The 21,652-nt window shown below is 35.3% G+C and overlaps 1 protein-coding gene across 1 annotated transcript; it reads left to right on the top strand.

Annotated features, from left to right (window-relative positions):
* The first annotated feature begins 1,801 nt into the window (after positions 1-1,801).
* Positions 1,802-5,347, top strand: LOC113540492 (homeobox protein HMX2). Its single transcript, XM_026937017.3, has 2 exons — positions 1,802-2,296; positions 3,398-5,347. Exons 1-2 carry the CDS (start codon positions 2,143-2,145, stop codon positions 3,874-3,876), a joined length of 633 nt encoding a protein of 210 aa, XP_026792818.2. The 5' UTR covers positions 1,802-2,142; the 3' UTR covers positions 3,877-5,347.
* Positions 5,348-21,652: the final 16,305 nt, after the last annotated feature.

The raw sequence follows: 21,652 nt of genomic DNA, 5'->3' as shown, positions 1-21,652 counted from the left end.
AGTACACCCCTTCATGGCAATGGTATTCCCTAATGCCAGTGGCCAATTTCAGCAGGATAATGCGCCCTGCTATACTGCAAATATTGTTCAGGAATAGTTTGAGAAACATGACAAAGGGTTCAAGGTGTTGACTTGGCCTCCAAATTCCCCAGATCTCAGTCCGATTGAGCATCTGTGGAATGTGCTGGACAAACAAGTCCGATCCATGGAGGTCCCACCTCGCAACTTACAGGACCTAAAGGATGTGCTGCTAACGTCTTGGTGCCAGATACTCCAGCACACCTTCAGTGGTCTTGTGGAGACCATGCCTCGAGGAGTCAGAGCTGTTTTGGTGTCACAAGGGGGACCTACACAATAGCAGGCAGGTGGGTTTAATGTTATGGCTGATCAGTGTTAATGTTAAGGCTCTCTCTCTCTCTCTCTCTTTATATATATATATATATATATATATATATATACATATATATATATATAAATTCGTAGCTAAGGCTGGATATGGATATGGACTGAATGGATGATACACTGATTAAAGTCTCATAGGTGTATTGGCTGCACTTGGTCTAGTAATTTACGTTTTCATTTTTCCTTCTTGGATTTTGCCTGGAGCAGAAAAAGCCATTCATGTTTTCATTTTTTTCAGTTTCTCTTACTGACATGAAAGCAGAATGACCTACAAATACACGCAGACATTCGCTTTGCATGGCAGGACTCGGTTGCAGTGATAGAAATAAACAGTAGGTGGTGGGGCTGGACAAGCTAAAATAACCTCATGTCATTCCATCTGTGGGAATATGACCTCGATAAGCTTTAGGACTGACTATAGGCTCTAACATCTCCCTGATCTGCTCCAGGATGCAGGGCTGAACACAGCTCTGTAAAACTGTAAATCTAATCTGAGGGGTTTTGAAGCCATAGCAGGCAATGCTTAAGAGTGATGTCCTGTCTGAAGATGCAGCCAAAGCTGAGCATAAAGTGTCATCATTTTCCAAAGGTCAGTACAATTAGGAATGCTGGAGGGAAAAAAAACCTTCGAGAGAAATGGCATTCATGGAAATGGTACTCAGTAGCAGGCTGCATTAATATACTTTATATGCACTGGAGAATCTTTCCTTTTAAACGTGGATATTCGGGGTCTAATGGGGTCTGATAAGTTAAACAGCAGTACATCATTCCTCAGTGCCCTATTCTTATGTGAGTCTGAAGTACAGTGGTCATTATTATTATCATTATTATTATTATTAATAATAATAATAATAATAATAATAATAATAATAATAATAATAATAATAATTTAATATATTTTAATATATGATTTTTAAAAATTATTATTATTATTATTATTATTATTATTATTATTATTATTATTATTATTATTGTCTTGTTGTGGAAATTAACATAGAAATAAATGCATGAATAAGCAAAAGAAATAAGGAAATAAACACATAAATAATTGTTTATAATTTACAAAACAGTCGGTTCTTATGAGCTTTAAAACTTCTCTTCTGGGTTCGTCCAATTTTTTTTTAAAGAAATGTGTGGTCCTGCAGAGTTTTGTGTATGCCCATTATTTATTATTATAAAGACCACAAGACATTTTATACATACGTGGCAAAGCCAAAGAGTTCACAAACTTTATTATTATTATTATTATTATTATAACCGAAGACCTAATTTGCCACTCAGGCTACTGTTTCTGATATACCATAAGCACTAGATGAAATTAAAGAAGAAAAATGCTTGTTTAAACAAGCAAACAAATAAAAGCAGAGAAAAAATGGTTCAGCATTAAGCAGATGATCAGTATCTCAGCCCTCGTTTAATTTCCTGGCTTTATTCAGGTGTTTTATTGCGATGTTCAGTAATAGCTAATAACTTGCTACTTCTGAGACTTCTGAGATATGAATGTTGCCCTTTAGTCCTGAAAGGCCAGTCTGCTGCTGCTTTGCGTCACACTTTTCCAGTTTCAGCCAATCGGATGCTGCAGCAGCTCGCGCTTCCGGTCAGCGCTCGCGCGTGTGGAGGACGCAGTATAACGCTGAACACGGAATGATGCTGCGCGCGCCCTGCACAGCCTCTGTGTCTCTCACACCAGTATCTATCAGCGACCTTTAGGAAACTAACAGTAAGCTGGATTTGGAAAATATGGGTGAAGAAGACATGGTGTGCCGACCAGCAGCGCTGAAATTCACTATTGATCACATCCTTAATAAGGACTTGGATGTAAATCGCCAAAATTCACACCTCAGTTCAGAGAGCAGCTGTGCATCATGTGAAGATCAGAAATGTCATGAAACAGGTAATACAAATGCACTCCTTTTAAAGACTGAGTGGAATGTTTTGTGCTTTAATGCTAATATAAACTAGTTCTCGTTTTAGTTAACACTCTCAGGAAAAGAATAGTACTAAACTAGGCTTTTCTTGTCACTGCTGCGTGCAACATTTGTACTTTTCGTGTGTAGCTTTCACTTGATATGAGGATATTATACGGAAGTACGGAAGCCCTGTGAAGAGAGAGATGTAGACCTGACAGCCTCCTTCTCAAGAGTCACACACTAATGTGGAAGTTGTCAATCACTGACACACATATAGAGTTATTTCAGCCTGAGTGAGGCTCTGATCAAAGTAACAACGAATTTGTTTTTCCATCATGCTGCGGGATTGCGCGAAGCTTTTGCTGCCTCCAGAGCAATAAAAACATGTTGTTATGTCGAGTACGCAGAAAAATTAAGTCGTGATCACGAGAAAACAGCTGTTGTTATGTCGAGATCACGAGAAAATTAAGTAGAGATCACGAGAAAACAAGTTTGTTATGTCGAGATCACGAGAAAATTAAGTCGAGATCACCAGAAAGAAGTTTGTTATGTCGAGATCACGAGAAAATTAAGTCGAGATCACCAGAAAGAAGTTTATGTCGAGATCACGAGAAAATTAAGTCGGGATCACGAGAAAACAACTGTTTGTTTGTTGTTTGTTGTTTGATCACAAGAAAATTAAGTCGAGATCACGAGAAAACAAGTTTGTTTTGTCGAGATCATGAGAAAATTAAGTCCAGATCACGAGAAAATTAAGTCGGGATCACAGTCAAAATTACGAGAAAGCAACTATTTTGTTAGGCCAATGTCGAGAACACGAGAAATCAAAATATATGCATGGCCTCTTAGGGCTTCCGTAGTAGGATATATACATTTGAAATAATTTAAGGTACAAAGAAGACCTTTATGTTTTTAGATTTAAAGGTACACTATTCGGCTTTCTAAGGTAAAAGATACTAAATGTATAACAGGTGTGCGCTTGACAGTAGCACCTGAGCGACAAAGCAAGGTGAAGTTTAGTACTTTGTGGTTTCTGTTCCTGAGCTCTGTTTTCAGTGTAATGGCGCAGTGTGTTTCTGTGACAGAGCACAGAGGTAACGACGGCTATGGCCACTCTCTGAGCATCACGATGGATGAAATAACTGGCAAGTTTCCCAGCAAGTCCAGTACAAACAGCAGAGATGATCTGTCTAAGCATCAACAAAACCACAAGAAGAGCAAACCACTGGCGAAGAAGAAAACCCGCACCATTTTCTCCAGGAGACAGATCTTGCAGCTGGAGTCGACTTTCGACCTGAAGCGCTATCTGAGCAGCGCTGAGCGAGCATGCCTCGCCAGCTCCTTACAGCTCACTGAGACACAGGTCAAAATCTGGTTCCAAAACAGAAGGAATAAACTGAAACGCCAGATCTCCACAGACTCGGACGGGTCGTACGGAGGAAGTGTTGGGAGGAATATTTTGGGAGGATGTTTGTTGCCGATGCCTGTTTCACTTCTGTATCCACATTACCTGTATCTCTCTCATGCCAGCAAATATCTCAGCCTTTTCAATGGAGATACGTGATTTCTCAAAGCACAGACTGTTTTTTTGCATGGAGAATACGCAAACATTTGGAGGCACAATCCTGGACTGGAAGTTATTTAACTTGTGATAACAGTTGCACAAATAAGATTGAACAGTAATCGTATCATGCCTATTTTACTATGCAAGATATTAATAAGGGAAACATCAAACAATTCCCTAATATGCTTTATCATGCATGTGACAGTCATACAATGAAAAAAAATCACATCATTTAAAGACAAAATACAGCTTTGCTAAAGGACAATCAAGATCTTTGCCAAAGGATCTGCTATTTTAGAAGTTAGTTTTTATTATAAGAAGAACATATTGTGGTTTTTTTAATCAATATAATTAAACTGTAAATCATTAGACTACTACAGGCTGCTGACTGCACAGTTTAAATATGAGCTAATGTAATAACAGAAATGGAATTTGGGAGAGTGTTGGATACCAATATTTGGATTTCATTATTTTGTTAAATATATTATTCTTGAATAGCTACACTTCTGGCATTTCTAGACTGGGCAATATTTCTAAATATAAAAAATATCTCTTAGCTCTTATCTTGGTGCATTATTACTCTTATCTAATGAAGTGTGTGAATAATCTAAGCCTAAGCTAATGATATGGATATTATTAAAATCTAAATTGTCATTAAGCATTTTAGAAAATATTTGGATTTATTTGGCTGTAATCATACAAAGAAACACATACAATTATCCATACAGAATCTATAATAACTAAATACATTTATAGCTTTAAAGCATTTGAGCAGGGGGAAAAAAATCGTTATTTGGAGAGCGTCCTCAAAGGCCATAGCTAGCTTCGTTCTCTGATTTTTCCAGGTCACTTACTTCTTTTGTGTTCTAGATTTTCTCTGCTTCCATCGTTCAGAGAAAATTAAGTGTCTGGTCCAGCCAAAATGTGCATACAGCCTCCAAGAAAATACTTAGTGTTGATCATTTACACCTCATGCTCATGTACCTGCTGGCAAATCTGCTGTGTTCAAATAAATATGCAACGATACAAAGGCCAAGTGCTAACAAAAACTGAGCCACTTCAATACTGTATTTTATAATGTAGCTCCCTTATTCTCATTATTATTATTATTATTATTATTATTATTATTATTATTATTATTATCATCCCATAATAGCCGACTCTTATTGTTTTTGATAAAAACATTCAGAAAAGAGACTGTTTTCACTAAAGATTCATTACAATTTTAACAAATAAAAGGACAATATCAGATCATTATAGTCTTTTGTCAGTGTTAACCTACACCATCCTATAGGTAACTATAGATATAGTTAACCTATATCTCTGTTTTGGTTAATTTTTTAAGCACAAAACTATTACATCTATGTACACTGTCTCATTTATAGGCCACTCAATGGTTTCTGCAAAAGAAGAATGTAAAAAATAAATAAATAAAATAAAATAAAAATCTAAATATTTTAATAAACCTGAACTTTTGCCCAGTTTGTGGTTGTATTTGATTTTCTCCCATGCAGTCAAACACATTACACAATCTCACCAAAAATCCAATTAGATGTCTACTGGATGTACCTGTCTCATTTTCTGTAGGCTAAAAGGACTAGTCAGATGAAAGCAAGGATAAATGCAGCATTATGATGAAGTTCATTCAGAGTAATAACCTCTTCTTGTTGATTGTACTAGTTTGTATAGCACCATTGCTCTTCGGAAAATTCTACATTTTATTTTAGTGATGTAGTTATTATTATTCCTGAAAATATTCTTTTTTTCTCTGCAGTGTACAATAAACAGTAGTATATAGTAGGATACAATAGGCAAGCCTTCTCAAAATATAATTCAACAGCTAAGAACATGGACATGAATCTTTACCTGTTTGGATTAAAAACTAAGAGCTGAAGATATGAATAACAAATTGAAATATAGCCTGTTTATGATGAGATTAGTCCAGTCTGGTACACTGTAGTCCAAAGAAATAGAAGCAAGCAGTGAATTTATAATATTTTACAACAACCCATTAAAAAAATCCAATTTCTATCTAATTAAAGAGAAGTACAGGTAGTTTCTTACCAAGCTGTTTCAAAAGGATTTCTATAAGAATTTCCATAGGCTATGAATGCAATATTATGTATGAATATTTTACTATCAGTGAAACTAAAAGAGAATATTTTGATGAATGTAGATTTTAAGAATAAGAACATAGAAAGAATAAATTAATATTACAATACTGCTGCAAACAAAATGAAATATTTATTTCTACAGTCTTTCCAAAGTTAGTTTTTTTTTTTGTTTTTTTTTAACAGTTTTTCTAAAGTTTTTGGCATGTGTTTTATTATTATAATCATTTTTATTTAATTTTATGTTTTTATTGCCTAGCACAATGCTTGGCTAAGCCATTGTTTCCTCCTATTCAGGACTGTTTACTTTTGTTTGGAGCTGCAGAATAACGGTGTACCACCAGCAGCAAATTCAGCCAAAAGTGCATCATCTGCATGAACAACTTTGTCATCTGCATCAACTCACACTGTAACCTATCCAATGGTAAGTCATTTACACAAGCAGAGGACTAGCAGAGCTGGACAAAGTGGAATATGTGAATTTGCTTATATTTCTGACATGATATGAACATGGTATAATGGGATATTGTTGATTTTAATCTGCCGTGTAATCCTCTGACACATTGTTTATTTGATAACGGTGTGATAGTTGTTTGTGTGTGTATGTGTGTGTGTGTGTGTGTGTGTGTGTGTGTGTTGGGGCGGGGTTGAGTGTAGCCGCCAGACTTCCTGGCTCTGCTTGCGATGACTCTTGGTGGCGTATGAGCTACCCAATGCCGCTCTGCTCTTTGCTCTAGAACCTCAAGGTATAAATGACCTTCTAGTTGCTGAGCCACTCTGCGATGTGGAGTCATGTATATGAGGAGAAGAGAAATCCGTTAAATGCTTCACCTGATGAAAGGCTCCTAATGCCAGGATACCATATGCACTCATTTAGTGATATCGATGGCTTGTGGGCACTTTAATACAAGCTATTGACTTACTGCTACACATTTCTACATAGTATACACACACATGCTTTTGGGTTCACTAAAGTTACCACAACTTCCTTTATATTTAAATGGAGATTTAAGCCTGAAACTGCTCTGTTCTGGCTAAAACTGAGCCACAGAACATGTTTCCTCTTGGTGTAAAATGACAATGACTCTTTTTAAGCGTACTGTTGTTGAACTATTTTATATTTTTTGGGTCAAATCTAAATAAATGTACATTATATTTATTTTTTGTAGCTTTAGATGATATAATATGTTTATCCATCATTAAGCCAGGTACCAGCATGTTTATGCAGGAATCTGATAAATTACGTTATTATATGTGCACAGAGCATGATGTCGAGAAAAATGCATACAAATTCAAGGGCGATGAGCTTGGGCTTTGTTTGATTAGTCCAGTTGAAGATGTAAGAAACGGTATGAATGCTAAATTTGAATTTGAACCCACACCAACCCTAACTTCAACCTTTTAAAAAATTTTACACAAAAATATTATATTCCTTCTGGTTCAAAATAGTCAAAATATTCACAAGATGTTACAAAGGTAATAAAAGACAAATAATATACAAACAATAATATAAGGATCCACCAAAGCAGGTACAGTATATTCATCATTTCATGCTTACTGGTTTTCACATCCAGATGACTGGCAGCAATGAGTGTTATAAGCAATAACACTTATAAACAGTTTATTCCTATGAAATGTCATTTATCGAGGAGAAATATCATTTACTGAGGAGCTTCTATGCTGAGATTTTTCACCAAACTGAATTAGATTCAAAATGAATGATGATAATATTATTTATGCATATTACATACATGAACTTTAATGCTTAATGCTTTATTGAGGAAATAGATGGCAATGAATAGCAAGAAAGATTCTAAGGCATAAACTTAATGATGTCATAAAATGCATAATGTACTTTGCATAGGAATTTTTTTTGTTGTTGTTTTTGTTGAAAAAAATTACTTCTTAGCAAATTACTTTCATTGCATAAATACAAAAAATAAATAAATAAATGAGCCAGAAAACACTCTTTAAACTGAAGTCATAGAAGAAACACTTTTAGTTCCTTAAAGAACAGTTTTTGTTCCCTAAAACCCTTTCACAATTTCCACAGTTAACTAAATAATTTTCCACATAACGTCAAACTTCATGGAGAACTAAAAATGGTATTTTTACTTCTTTGTGTTACCAACAAAAATGGTTAAAGATCCAACAATTAAGGAGTTCCTTAGAAAACAAGACATAACACTGACACAAGAGTGTAGATAATTTCTTAAAAACACATCTTAAACTTCCATCTTATTTTTCAGTTATTCATTTTAAAGCATATTATTCACTGACGACAGTGAAAGTAGTAGGGCAGGTCCTGTGACTTTTAGTCGTGGTTATGAACAGTGTTGACACACTTTTGGCTGTTTTGTAGTGTAACGTAAGAGAGCATTTGTGGAAAAAACTGATCATCCAAAAGACAACAGCTCAATTCCTTTTTTCTGGTGATACAAACTGAGCCGTACAGAGGTGGAGGACCGTACAGAGCACCACAGTGGATCAACAGCCTGTATGCAGTGATTCCACTTATTTGAAAAAATAAGTAGAAATGCTGGTTTATGCTGCAGAAATCCAAATACTGAAGGCTTGTCTTGGAGTTTGTTGTCAATGTGCCCAATTAAATAAATCATTAAATACTATATGATATAAATGTTCTAAAAAAATCTAAATCATACACACAAAGCAGAAAAAATATCTAAAATACCAATGAAATTTTATTCAAAACCACATTCATACTGTCAAAATTACATGAGCAAACTGTAATCAAATAACTGCATTATTCACTGGACAAAAAATTGATGTAAAAAAAAGATCATCCATTTATGCGGATCTCAATCTCTTGCTAAATTAATGAGAAATGTGTGTGACGTGTTCTTTTTATTGAGTAAACAAGCTGAGAATAAAAGTAGAAATAACAAACACTTTATTCATCATTAAAATTTAATTCATTGTCTAAAACCTCAGGCCTACAGAATGAAGTATTATGAGTGGCTTTAGGTAAAGGAAAAGATGATTATTTCTAGGATGGTGCTGAGGAGTTCAGCAAAATCCTTGTTGATGAAAGTAATTTACAACATAAACAACATCCCATTCATTAAAATCTAAAACCAAACGAGAACTGTGGTAAACCTAATCCTCCCATAAGATCTTCAAATGGCTTATTGATTTAGAGCAACCCGGGAGCCTGACATGACTTAATGCTTTGACATTAGGACTCCAGTGGGTTTATTAAATACTGAACCCACATGAAAGTTATGCTTTAAATGTATTTAATGATTGTAATCACTTTCCTTAAATACACTTTAGCTAATCTGCATACTTGTTGCTGATGTGTGTGTATGTACAGTTACTAGTCTCTATTCTAGACAAAGCCTTTGAGTATAAAATAATCTAGATAGAGTAATTGAAAAAGTGAAGTATGTTTCTATAAAAGAGTGTAGCCATGAATTAGCTATACATAAAAGCCCAGGAAAAAATTCTTTACTCTAATAAAAGTGCAATTCCTCATATAATTAAATACTCTGGTAAAAGGTAAAATATTCACATTCTTCACTCAAAAAATATAGTCGAAATATAAAGTATAAAGTAGAAAAATAAAACTCTTAAATGTACTTGAAAGTATGAAAATACAAATACAAGAAAGATTCATAAAAGAAAATGATATCTGCCTCAGATCACCAAGGAATGTGCTGAATCTAACTGATAAAAGCTTAATTCCTAATCTTTCAAATGTTTGTTAATATGATAATAACTTTGATTATACAAACTAGCTGAATGCTAATAATTAGCAGTCACAATACAAACTGCCTTTATAAATAGAAATATAGTGATGTAGTGTTCAAATAAGTAGTGAGTAAAAGCAGAGATTTTTGAGTAAAAGTCAAAGTATTAGGCAAAAGTAAAACTAATGTACAGATACTTAAAAACTAGATGTAAGCACAATAACAAAGTAATTGCACTTTGTTACGTCCCTGTAGAATCACAGTTCTCAATGAAATTCAGTGAATAAATGTTTGTATTATATTAATATGAATTTTATTTTTGATTAATTTATTAAGTAGATAGTAACAAAAAATAAAACAAGAAACCATAGAGAGCATGATTAAAATGATTAATCAAGGTTGTCAACAAAATGATTACACAATATAAGGCAGTTGGAAAATTATATAAACTTATTTTTCTATTCCAGAGTGTACTGTATTCTCCATTTTGTACTGAACTATTAGTCATTTGTGTTGAAAGAAAAGAAGCACTGCTATTGGTTTAATGATTACATATGGCTAATAACATTGAGACATGTCAAATGAAAAGCAATGACCTCTTGCCTCCCCAGAGCTGCATGTTTTTCAGGCCTTTATAATCTCATTCTTGGCACTTGGACCCCTTGTGGAGCTGACATCTGACCAACAACATGGGACCAACTCACATTACACTGGTGACAGCAATCTGCTCAGTTCATCGAAGATTTCATGTTTTCAGACCATTGTACATAGCCTGGCAAAAATATTAGAAAATCAATATTATGAGTTGGTGAAAACTGATATTGCACTAATGGATGTGGCTCAGCCAAGACATGGATGTGGGGTTAAATTTGTGTTTATGTGGCTGGCTGAAGCCAGGGGTCACAGTGTGACAGTCTATCTGCCTTTAATGGATGATTATCGACTGGGTTTGATCAGAACATTAGTGCTATATTGTGTCACTCGGGGAGAGTGAGGCCTTCTCTCTGAGCTACAGATCAATAGTGTATCAGCAGTGCATTAGTGCAGTCTATTAGCTTGTCTCTTTCATTAGAGAACATGTAATGGTCATTGACTCATACACATATTCAGAGACTTGTATCCCCTCGTGAGTAACAAGTCAGTGAAATACTTTTTTCAAATTATGCTTTACCCTAGAACAACCTCATTCCAGTGTTTACATGCTGAGGTAACAATGCTAACTAAATGTGTCCTGATTTTTGATTAAGCAGCAATGATAACATTTTATATACTATGAACCTGCTTTGAGACATTACTTAAAATTGCAGTTAAAGCAGCTACTGAAAGTGTGTGAGTGAGTGAAACTCACATGTTGTTATAGACTATGTGATTACATCTTTCCTGTAGAACTACATCTCTCTAATATTTATAACGATTGTGTCATCAAAATCCATGATCAAATTAGTAGTAAAGTAAATGCCCCCAAAAACCCAGGTCATACTGGTTTCATATTAATTTACTTTTCGTGTAAGCAAGCTCACTAAGAATAAGAGTGCGAACTATTACATCTCAGCACATTTCACCCATGAGTGTTAACAAACATGACAGAAGCCTGGGGTTCAAATGAGCATCTCCCGCTAGTTGCAGCATGCAGTCTGCACAATGAACTGTGATGTGATCTGTCACAGACAATTCATGCCATGATTAACATGACTGCTAACATTAGCCTTTGAAAGAATGAGTGATCTTTCTAAAGGTCAGAGTTCACAGTAACTGCAACCATCAACAAATTCAAATCTACAGAGTTAGACAGAAATAGAGTCCTGAAAAATATTTACAGTTATAATGCTGTCATGGAATATAAAATGACATAATGTTTACTCTACGATCAAAAATGGCACCAGGCTTTACGTAAAGATGGTTTTGAAATGATATCTGGTGCAGGGATGCAGTTTAGTATTGAATATACATGATTGTTAATAATTAACCTGTTATTCAGAGTTCAATGTAAATGATGTCATTTTAAAAACCGTCCTAATTCCATTCCATGTAAAACCTGTAACAGAGCTCAGTTAACCAAGTAAAAGTACACCTGAGGTAATATTGCTCATGTTAACTCTGTACTATTACGATAATTTAATTCTAAACCAAAAATCTCCCTTTTCAGTAAACATACTGGTTAATAGGAGGTTGATATAGCTATCCATGGATGTTTGATAGCACTTGCAGTAAACAGGGGTTTATTTATACTGAAGAGGATACAGTCTGGATTACTGAACCATCAACCTTCTCTCCCCACACACATCAGTGAGCCTGGGGCGCTCGTGACCCTGTCGCCAGTTCACCGGTTGTCCTTTCTTGGACCACTTTTGGTAGATACTAACCACTGCATACCGGGAACACCCCACAAGACCTGCTGTTTTGGAGATGCTCTGATCCAGTCGTCTAACCATCACAATTTGGCCCTTGTCAAAGTCACTCAGATTCTTACGCTTGCCCATTTTTCCTGCTTCCAACACATCAACTTCAAGAACCAACTGTTCACTTGCTGCCTAATATATCCCACCCCTTGACAGGTGCCATTATAACGAGATAATCAAAGTTATTCACTTCACCTGTCAGTGGTTTTAATGTTATGGCTGACTGGTGTGTATGTATATATATATATATATATATATATATATATATATATATATATATATATATATGCTATATATCTATGTGTGTATGTGTGTGTGTGTATATATATATATATATATATATATATATATATATATATATATAAACACACACACACAGTACATATACATATTGCTCTTTGCCTACATGTAAGATGTAAGAAGTGCTTTAACAGATTGTTATGTCACCATTAGAAGGCTATGATAAAGTCATATTCAAGTTGCATTATGCATGACTGGAAGACCCACTTCTCTCTCCTGTCTGCTCTATTCACATCACATCGTATTAACTGGAGCGGCTGAGGACTCTTTAGAACTGCTGAGTGCCTGTGCTACCAAGCTGAGAGGCCTATGGAGATCCAATGATGGGCAAAATGTTCTGTTTGTATAAATATGGAGCAGGTTTAATCCCTGATGAAGTTTACAAACACCAAAAACTCACAATAGATATCACATGCCATCAATTTAACTCATCTGCTTCCACTTCACCTTTTCATTAAAAATCCCAAACATGTCAATCAAATTTACAAAAAAGAACCTGTATTCTCAAACAAGCATTTTAGCTCAATTAGAAAAAAAGTTTTTTTTTGGTTTTTTTTCACAGTCCATGAAAGACCCATCTTTGAATTTTAGTCTTTAATATAATGGAATCTCACAGTCCATTTTCTCAGATGAAATCATGAAGGAACTGTTGGAATAAATACTTAAAGAGCTCTATATTAGATTTTTTTGATTTTGTGCTTAATGCACATTTAAACAGTGTGCCTTCCCTGCCTAGAGCAAAATGACAGAAGGAATCACATCATTCCAGAGTGAATGAGCCAAGTATGAATTATTGCTTATTGAAAAGGCTAATTAAGCCTGCCACTTCTGCTCAGACTTCACTCACAAGAGGTGTTATTTAGGGCGGATAGCACAAATGCTCATGTGAATGGCCAAAGCACCACTTGTGTTTGACAGCTACATAGCCATCTGCACAAAAGAGATGAACAAGTCATGAGATAACACATGAAGGACTGGACTTGTCTCTGAGTTGTGCGTGTGTCTTGCAGTGTTAAAATAATTCACTGAAATTTTTTGGTTGACCTGAAAACATTACTATCCTAAATATTGCTTTAACCATGTGCTGATTTTCATGAAAGTAGAAAATAAACAATAAAAATGGACATTTAGACATTAGACATTTAATCTAATACATTTACAGTCAGGTCCATAAATATTGGGACATCGACACAATTCTAACATTTTTGGCTCTATACACCACCACTATGGATTTCAAATGAAACGAACAAGATGTGCTTTAACTGCAGACTGTCAGCTTTAATTTGAGGGTATTGTTTGGCAAACTCTAATCTGGCCTTCCTGTTTTTGAGGCTCACCAATGGTTTACATCTTGTGGTGAACCCTCTGTATTCACTCTGGTGAAGTCTTCTCTTGATTGTTGACTTTGACACACATACACCTACCTCCTGGAGAGTGTTCTTGATCTGGCCAACTGTTGTGAAGGGTGTTTTCTTCACCAGGGAAAGAATTCTTCAGTCATCCACCACAGTTGTTTTCCGTGGTCTTCCGGGTCTTTTGGTGCTGCTGAGCTCACCGGTGCGTTCCTTCTTTTTAAGAATGTTCCAAACAGTTGTTTTGGCCACGCCTAATGTTTTTGCTATCTCTCTGATGGGTTTGTTTTGTTTTTTCAGCCTAATGATGGCTTGCTTCACTGATAGTGACAGCTCTTTAGATCTCATCTTGAGAGTTGACAGCAACAGATTCCAAATGCAAATAGCACACTTGAAATGAACTCTGGACCTTTTATCTGCTCATTGTAATTGGGATAATGAGGGAATAACACACACCTGGCCATGGAACAGCTGAGAAGCCAATTGTCCCATCACTTTTGGTCCCTTAACAAGTGGGAGGCACATATGCACCTGTTGTAATTCCTACACCGTTCACCTGATTTGGATGTAAATACCCTCAAATTAAAGCTGACAGTCTGCAGTTAAAGCACATCTTGTTCGTTTCATTTGAAATCCATTGTGGTGGTGTATAGAGCCAAAAATGTTAGAATTGTGTCGATGTCCCAATATTTATGGACCTGACTGTATGTATAAGCAATACAGTGATCTTTAGTATTGCAGTGGTTGGTCATCAGGGAATTGAGTAAACTCTAAAGTATGATTTTGGCTCTGAGATGGTTTCTGTTACCAGGCTAAAGGCGTCTCTCATGGTGTTTTTGTCTTCTCTTTCTCATAATAATCTGCATTTGATTATAGCCATGGTGCCCTATGGGCCTGTGGCCAGAGATCACAGCAAAAAAAGCATTAGCATTAGCTTTTTTTTTTTTTTTCTTTAAAGAAAAAACAAAAGCTTTCAAATCAATTAAATGTGATGTCCTGCTTTGCATACAGAAAGTTTCCTCACCTCATACTAATCACAAGCACATTTATCTCAGCTCAACACCCATGCTATCCTTAAATGTATTGGAAAACATCAAACAATAGTAGTTATAATTGTTGATATGGTGAAGTTTTCAGTGAGGAAACATTTATTTAGCATTTTTGGAAGGAGACTCCAGTGTCAGTGCTTTCTAACAGGCTGTTCAGGCTGTTTTTTTTTCAGTTTTCCAACACTGGAATGTCTTCACAGTTTCTTGGAAACATGTCAAGCTATGTTATTAACAATGGTTTCCAGCAGTTGTAATATAAATAATAACAGGAACTTGTTTCATTTAGTACTAACTGATAACAGAGAACTGACCTGGCCATGAATACAAGGGTTCATTTCATGTCATTCACAATTAAATGTGAAATAACATTCAAAAAGCATATCTCCACTTCAAGAGCACAGATTAAAGGCCTAAGGTTTGATAAAAGTATCCCTTGCTTATTTCTTAGTAATTCCACAATTATGTTGATTGTTGTAACATTCTTCTGATGACAGTTGTTAAATAGTGCGTTAAACACAATTTTGTTTTCACTGCAGTTGTTAAATAGTGAGTTAATTTTGTTTTCATTGCACTTGTTAAATAGTGCATTAAATCCAATTTGGTTTACACTGCTGACTCCTAATACCACCATTTTATTTTGTGGAACAACAAAGTGAAAGAGCAGGGTTAAGGATTGAGCTTATTTTGGCATGTGATGCATTATCGTAGTTATCAATCAGACCTAAATGTTGGGTAATAAATCCTCTCACATGAAATAAACCTCTGCGAAATAGTTTAATAGGAGATATGTTTGATCCTTAAAGCACTAATTTATCCAAGGATTACACCTATAATATATATTATGATTGATGCAGGTCAGAACAGGACTTGAAGATTCTTTCATCTGCACATTCATGTTCAATAAATCCAAAGAATAATTAATAGAGGTGGCATTAATCTGATACTCAGTATCAGTATCATTCTGATACCAGCAAAATTGGATTGGATAGAATATGTTGACTATCGGATCCTGTAAAAAAAAAACAAAAAAAAAAACAAAGATTGGAATTGGTTTTGGAAAAGAAATTTATTTCTGGAACTGGAAATATGTACATATAAAGAGACTTGACTGGTTTTTCTTTTGTTAGGATTGATTTTTATTATATTTTATACTTTATACTTTGTTATATGATCATATTTACAATGTTGGTGATTTTGTGTAAAAAAATATATAAAATAAAAAAAAAGAAAACAACATTGGTATCAGTATTGGCTGATACTCAAGGTTTCAGTATCGGTATCGGAAAAGAAAAAGTGCCATCTCTAATGATTCTTTCTTCCATCTGTAGGGTGACATGGTTTGTAGCCAGGATAAATGAAGTTTACCGGATAAATAAAGTTTATGCTGTAAATTGTTTTCAGGTGTATATCTATGATCTGACTCCTGTGTCTGACTTATCTTTCCAAAGCCTTCTGCACATTTCAATTTCACTGTCTCCTGAGACATCATGCTTTTCTCTTTTGTCCTCAGCACTTTTAAAATTGAATGCTTATTAATGTTAATCACCTTTTTCTCCCTGGAGGTTGAGGAGAAATAAGTCAGTAATACATAATTAATGTAACTTTCTGTAGATAAAGTTAAAGATAAATCTTAAATAAAACCTTATTTTCCCTTGTATATTTATAAATATATGAACAACTTATGATGTTTGAGAACATAGGCAGCACATTGAGATCCACGTATGCTCATTTATGGTGTTCAGAGAAATTAAACAGATAATCATGGCCTTAAATACTTTGAGGATAAATAGTGCTCTGTTACAGCTTCTTTCTAGGACATCTCCCAAATAATTTAAGTCTTGATACCCAATATGCGTTTTTTCCAAATGCACTATGTCAGCATTATTGACATACGTATAACTACGACTTGATTTTTAGCACTCAGTGTATCTGCTGTCCCATCATCATCACAGTAGCTGCTGAACTGACCGATTGCATTTTATATGCATGTGTGAGCTTAAGTGCCTCAGAGCACTTCACACTAAGATGTTCTACTTTAAAAGGCTAATTTTGCATATTTAATAATCGGGCTTCTGCATTAAATGAGTGATAAGCACAGGAAATGCAATTACACTGCGACAGAGACTTTTCCCTAGTTACATTCTTCTTTTACATGACCTTTATTCATCCATTTCAATGAGTTTCATTTCTGTGTAATAACTGATAGCACATATATAACACAGTAAAATAATATTTTATTATATAAACCACATTTTAATAATTAAAAAAAGCTTTCATAGTCCAGTTGTTCTCAATCCCAATCCCATTTACCACATTAAAAATTAATATGGTTTGAAATTAAGATGGCCTGTCTTTACACATTTAGAATTTGAAGTTCTGTCTTCATTGCAAAAATGCATTTTATAGTTTAGTTTAAATAATATTAGGATTTTTTCATTTCAATGGTGAAATTGCAAAAGTACAATAACCATTTTATTTGGAGATGAAGGATTGTTTTTTTTATGTGCTTATTTTATTTAAACTACTGTTTACAATATACAAATTTAGAAGATTTATATCTTAAAATCTTAAATGTCTCAAATCTTAAATCTCAAAATGTCCTTAAATCTGAAAATGAATTTACAGATCACACAAGTGGTGGCTTATCCTTAGGGGCATGTAGGGCCAAGCCCAAGCATATACATGTACATCAGCCATTCAACAAATGTTAATTTTAATAAATTCCTCATTTACAACCCCATATATTTGGAATTTCAAGTAAGTGACCAATATTTTTTCGACAGATATAAGCTGATGTTCCAAAGCTGATTTACTCTCATTTCTTGGGGCACAGTTGTCTTCCACACTCATAAATAAAATATTCATACAGCAGGCATGGAGCAGAGTGATTCCTACCCAAATGGGCCTCTGTTGTTGTAGTTCCCAGTTTTGAATTTTGCAGTAATAACTGTATGGCGCTAAATTGGGCGCTGAGCATGCTGCCTTGCAATTATGCAAAGCTTTTCAGTTTCTCCACTCAGGAGCCTATGCCATATTGCTTTTGATGAGTAATGCATTCTTAAAGGTCATGTAAAGAGGCTTAGCCCTAATTAACATCTGTGGTGCAGAAAATGCTAATGCACTTAAGGCAAGTTTCTGCATTCCAGATTTCATATTTAATAATAGTGGCTACCTACAGACAGGTGACAGACAGGGGAAAAATTGGTGGCTCTGTCATGCTGTGGGGATCATTTTGCTGGCACAGTTTATTTTAACTTGTTCCCTTAGAGGATAGCATTACTGCAAATCAGTACAAAGTTATTCTGACAGTCACCAGATCTCAAACCAGTTGAACACTGGGATTTTGGAATGACTTGTTCTGCACTATCATCATCAAAAAAATTTTGTTAATCACTCTTGGAAGAATGGTGTTCATCCCTCCAGCACAGTTCCAGAGACTTCCAGAGATTGTGACAAGGCACAGTGAAGCTTTTCTGGTGGCTCATGGTGGTCCAATATCTTACAAACACACTTTATGTTGTTTTTTTTCTTTAATTATTTATACTTGTTAATGCCTCATAGCCAACAGAAGATCATGGAAGGTTTTCATATATAAAGATGAAACTGGGACAGTGAATTGGATGGGAACAAGGGATGCTATTAAAAAGCAGTAGGTTAAATTCACCCTTTGCCTCTTGATGCCAGTGTTGTCTGTGTATCAAGCTGAGGTGGCTCTTACTAAAAATAACTTCAGAGCTCAGTGTTCTTGGTATCAACTTCTCTCTCTCTCACACACACTCACACACACACACACACACACACACACACACACAGAAAACAATTTACTAAAACAGAGGTATAAGAACTAATTTGCTTCGGTTCTGCTCATGGGGGCGTGGTTTAGAAGATGGGGCGTGGTTTAGCAGGAGTCTTCAGTGGGTGGGTTCTATATAGAGAAGAGCTAATTAACGTGACACACCTGACACTTTTCTGTACTGTTATAAATGAGCTGTTTGAGTTCCTTTCTCTCTTTCTCCCTTGAGCACTGAGCTGAAGGAGTGTGTGGTCATGAGCCAAAATGAAGTAAAGCACTGAAAATTTTCTGTTCTGCTTAAATGTGTTTTTTTGTTTGTTTGTTTTCCCTTTTTACTACCATGCTGTAGCACAAGTTTCAGAGCCAAATCAATAAGCTCACGTGCAAGTTCACCCCGGTTTGGTTAGTTTCTTGAGTAGCTACACCATGCTTGCTATTCTGCAGCAATTTGTCACTTGAACTTGTTCATAGAATTATGATTCTTCACTAGATGCCAACATGGGAACATCTCCTAATGCATTGCTAGAGTAATGCTGGATCAAGAAACAGACATTGTACTCTTGTGGAAGAGAATGTCACATACAATCTCATATTTCAGTTCCTGTCTTCCTACAGGCAACCCTAAAAGCTAGTTGTGGCTGCATCAGATTAATTTCTTCTGTGGTTTTTAACATCACTGTTTTGGTGTCGGATGTGTATTGTCCTCGAGACATAGTTTGTATTTCCCGCATTGTCTTCTCACAAGACTTTATGACATTGTCTATTTTCTCTTTCTGTCTGGGAGCAGTGGCTGAGCAGTGCCATCATAAGGCATTTTCTTCTGTAGCTCTCTTGCTGACAGATATGATTATGAAGTTCGGCTTGACGCAACATCCAGAGACAATCTCTGCCTCACACTTGCCAAGGGTCTTATTATAAGATCAAGCTGTAGGCAGTGGTTAGCGAAACTTTTTTTCATTCTACTGTGCAGTCTGCTTTTGCTTCATGACATCTAATGTAGTTTCCTGTATTAAAGAAATATTCTCGGGAGTCCTGGTTTCATTACTCCCACTGTTACAAGCAGTTCTCACAATAAATGTTTTATTGTGGAGGTGTGGTCATAACGTCCATTAAAATCAAGAACATTTATTTAGATGTTAGCACTTGCATAATTCCACATGCATAATTCTACTCAATTTCACAATCTCAAGACATTGTCAGGCTAAATAAGTCAGTGCAAGAATAACTTATTTCTAACTAATGTATATACCATCTCTTAGGCCTGGGTACTTGTGATGTTCATTTCAGAGCAGTTTATAAAATAAGGACAGTTGTACTTCAAAAAAATGTATTCAAATGACTGAGCCCACCTGACACACAACACAGTTTAGCGTCACTGAAAGAAGTGCACTAGACCAAAACAACAACAGATGGAAAAGACTAATGTACATAAACAGAGACTTGACCCATGACAAGTTTGAACAAATACATTAGTCTCAGAGTCAAGCTTAAGCTTCAGTCTTATTCTTCGCAATGACCTGTCATGGTTGTGGACAGAAAATCAAATAAAACATGGCTACAATAAACTTCACTAAAGCTATTAGTGTTAGCAAATGTGTTTTGTAGAAGGAGATGATCTCTGTGTGAAAAAAAACTGTATTTTATATTTTGTTTGAATTAAGCAAACCAATAAAGAGGATGTGCTTTAACACAGCTTGGTTTGCTCATATAGCCAAGGCATTTCTAGAGCTTCATGCTTGACTTGCCATGTTACCCCTGCTTCATGTGTTTTGCTCAATTTTGCTTAAGGTCTTTAACAAAGAGACAAGCTTATTATCTCCTGTTGAAGTAATTATCTCCTACAGTCCAGTAATTGCTGCCGCTGAGCAAGCAGAATCAGAGGTGATACTGGGCTATTACTGATGAATCAAACACTGTTCTTGTAATTATGTTATTTGGCTGAGCACAGTGAATCATTCTGGTGACTCTCATAAAAAAAAGGTAATTTATTCACAATCACACAGCCTGAAAAGCCAGACAAGGGGTTCAGTTCACATTAAAACTACAAATGGTTGAAATAATCGAGCTCACCTATGTAAAAAAAAATCTAGAAAACTGAAATTATGATTTGAAATACATTTTTTCCCCCTGAAAGATCACCATTATCTTTTGATGAAACATTTCTATCCTGATGGGAGTGCTCTTTTCCAGGATGACAGTGTCCCCACCTGCAGGGCACAAGAGCTCACTGAATGGTTTGATGAGTATAGGAAATGATGTAAATCATGTGTTAATACCATCACAGTCACCAGATCTCAACCCAATTCAACAGCTACGAGAGATTTTGGACTGTTAGAATCTAAAATGATTTTCAACAAGGAAACAGAAGAATGATTGCATTTAGAATATACATTACTTCATTGCAGACATAAAAATACTGATTTCGAATCAGGGTGATGAAAAAAAGTAAATCCTAACATGCTATATAACAAAATAAATCAATTCAAAAATAGCACTGTAAAACAATTAGAAAGTGGTGCTTATATAGCTACAGTATTATAAAATATAGTAAACTCAACCATCTGTTTTACGTTTTACATTAAGTGAAATTACTGAGATGTGAGAAGCTGAATGTTAATTCTGTCTGGCTGACTATTATTTAGCCTGACTCGACACTTTAAGTGTTAAGTCACATACTTAGGGGTCATGAAGCAGCACTTGGTCAAGCATAAAATGCTGCCTTCTTGTGGTTTGATGAAATCTACTGAAGTAACAATATCAAGTCTTAAGCCAAGTCACCACCACCACCACCACAACAACAACAACCACAACAACCAGTTACTAAAATACAACTTCATACATATAGTCTATGAAATCTGTTAAAGAAATTGACTTAGTGGAACAACATGGCCCCCTATTGGATTACTTATTATTACACAATTCATCATCCAGGCATGCCATACATGCACTTATTTAACAGAAGGGTTAGGCAGCTAATTTATAAAATGTATAATTTATATAAAATTATATAAAACCTATAGAATTTATAAAAAGAGAAAAAATAACTGCACACCTGAAACTGA

The sequence above is a fragment of the Pangasianodon hypophthalmus genome, chromosome 4 (assembly GCF_027358585.1).
Source record: "Pangasianodon hypophthalmus isolate fPanHyp1 chromosome 4, fPanHyp1.pri, whole genome shotgun sequence".
In the NCBI taxonomy this organism is placed as follows: Eukaryota; Metazoa; Chordata; class Actinopteri; order Siluriformes; family Pangasiidae; genus Pangasianodon; species Pangasianodon hypophthalmus.
This window is presented reverse-complemented; position numbering and strand designations above follow the sequence as displayed.

Bases quoted from the DNA above. Each gene is read 5' to 3' on its own strand.
- LOC113540492 (XM_026937017.3), top strand. From the start codon at position 2,143: ATGGGTGAAGAAGACATGGTGTGCCGACCAGCAGCGCTGAAATTCACT. The intron at 2,297-3,397 runs GTAATACAAATG...TTTCTGTGACAG, and splicing joins TCAGAAATGTCATGAAACAG to AGCACAGAGGTAACGACGGC.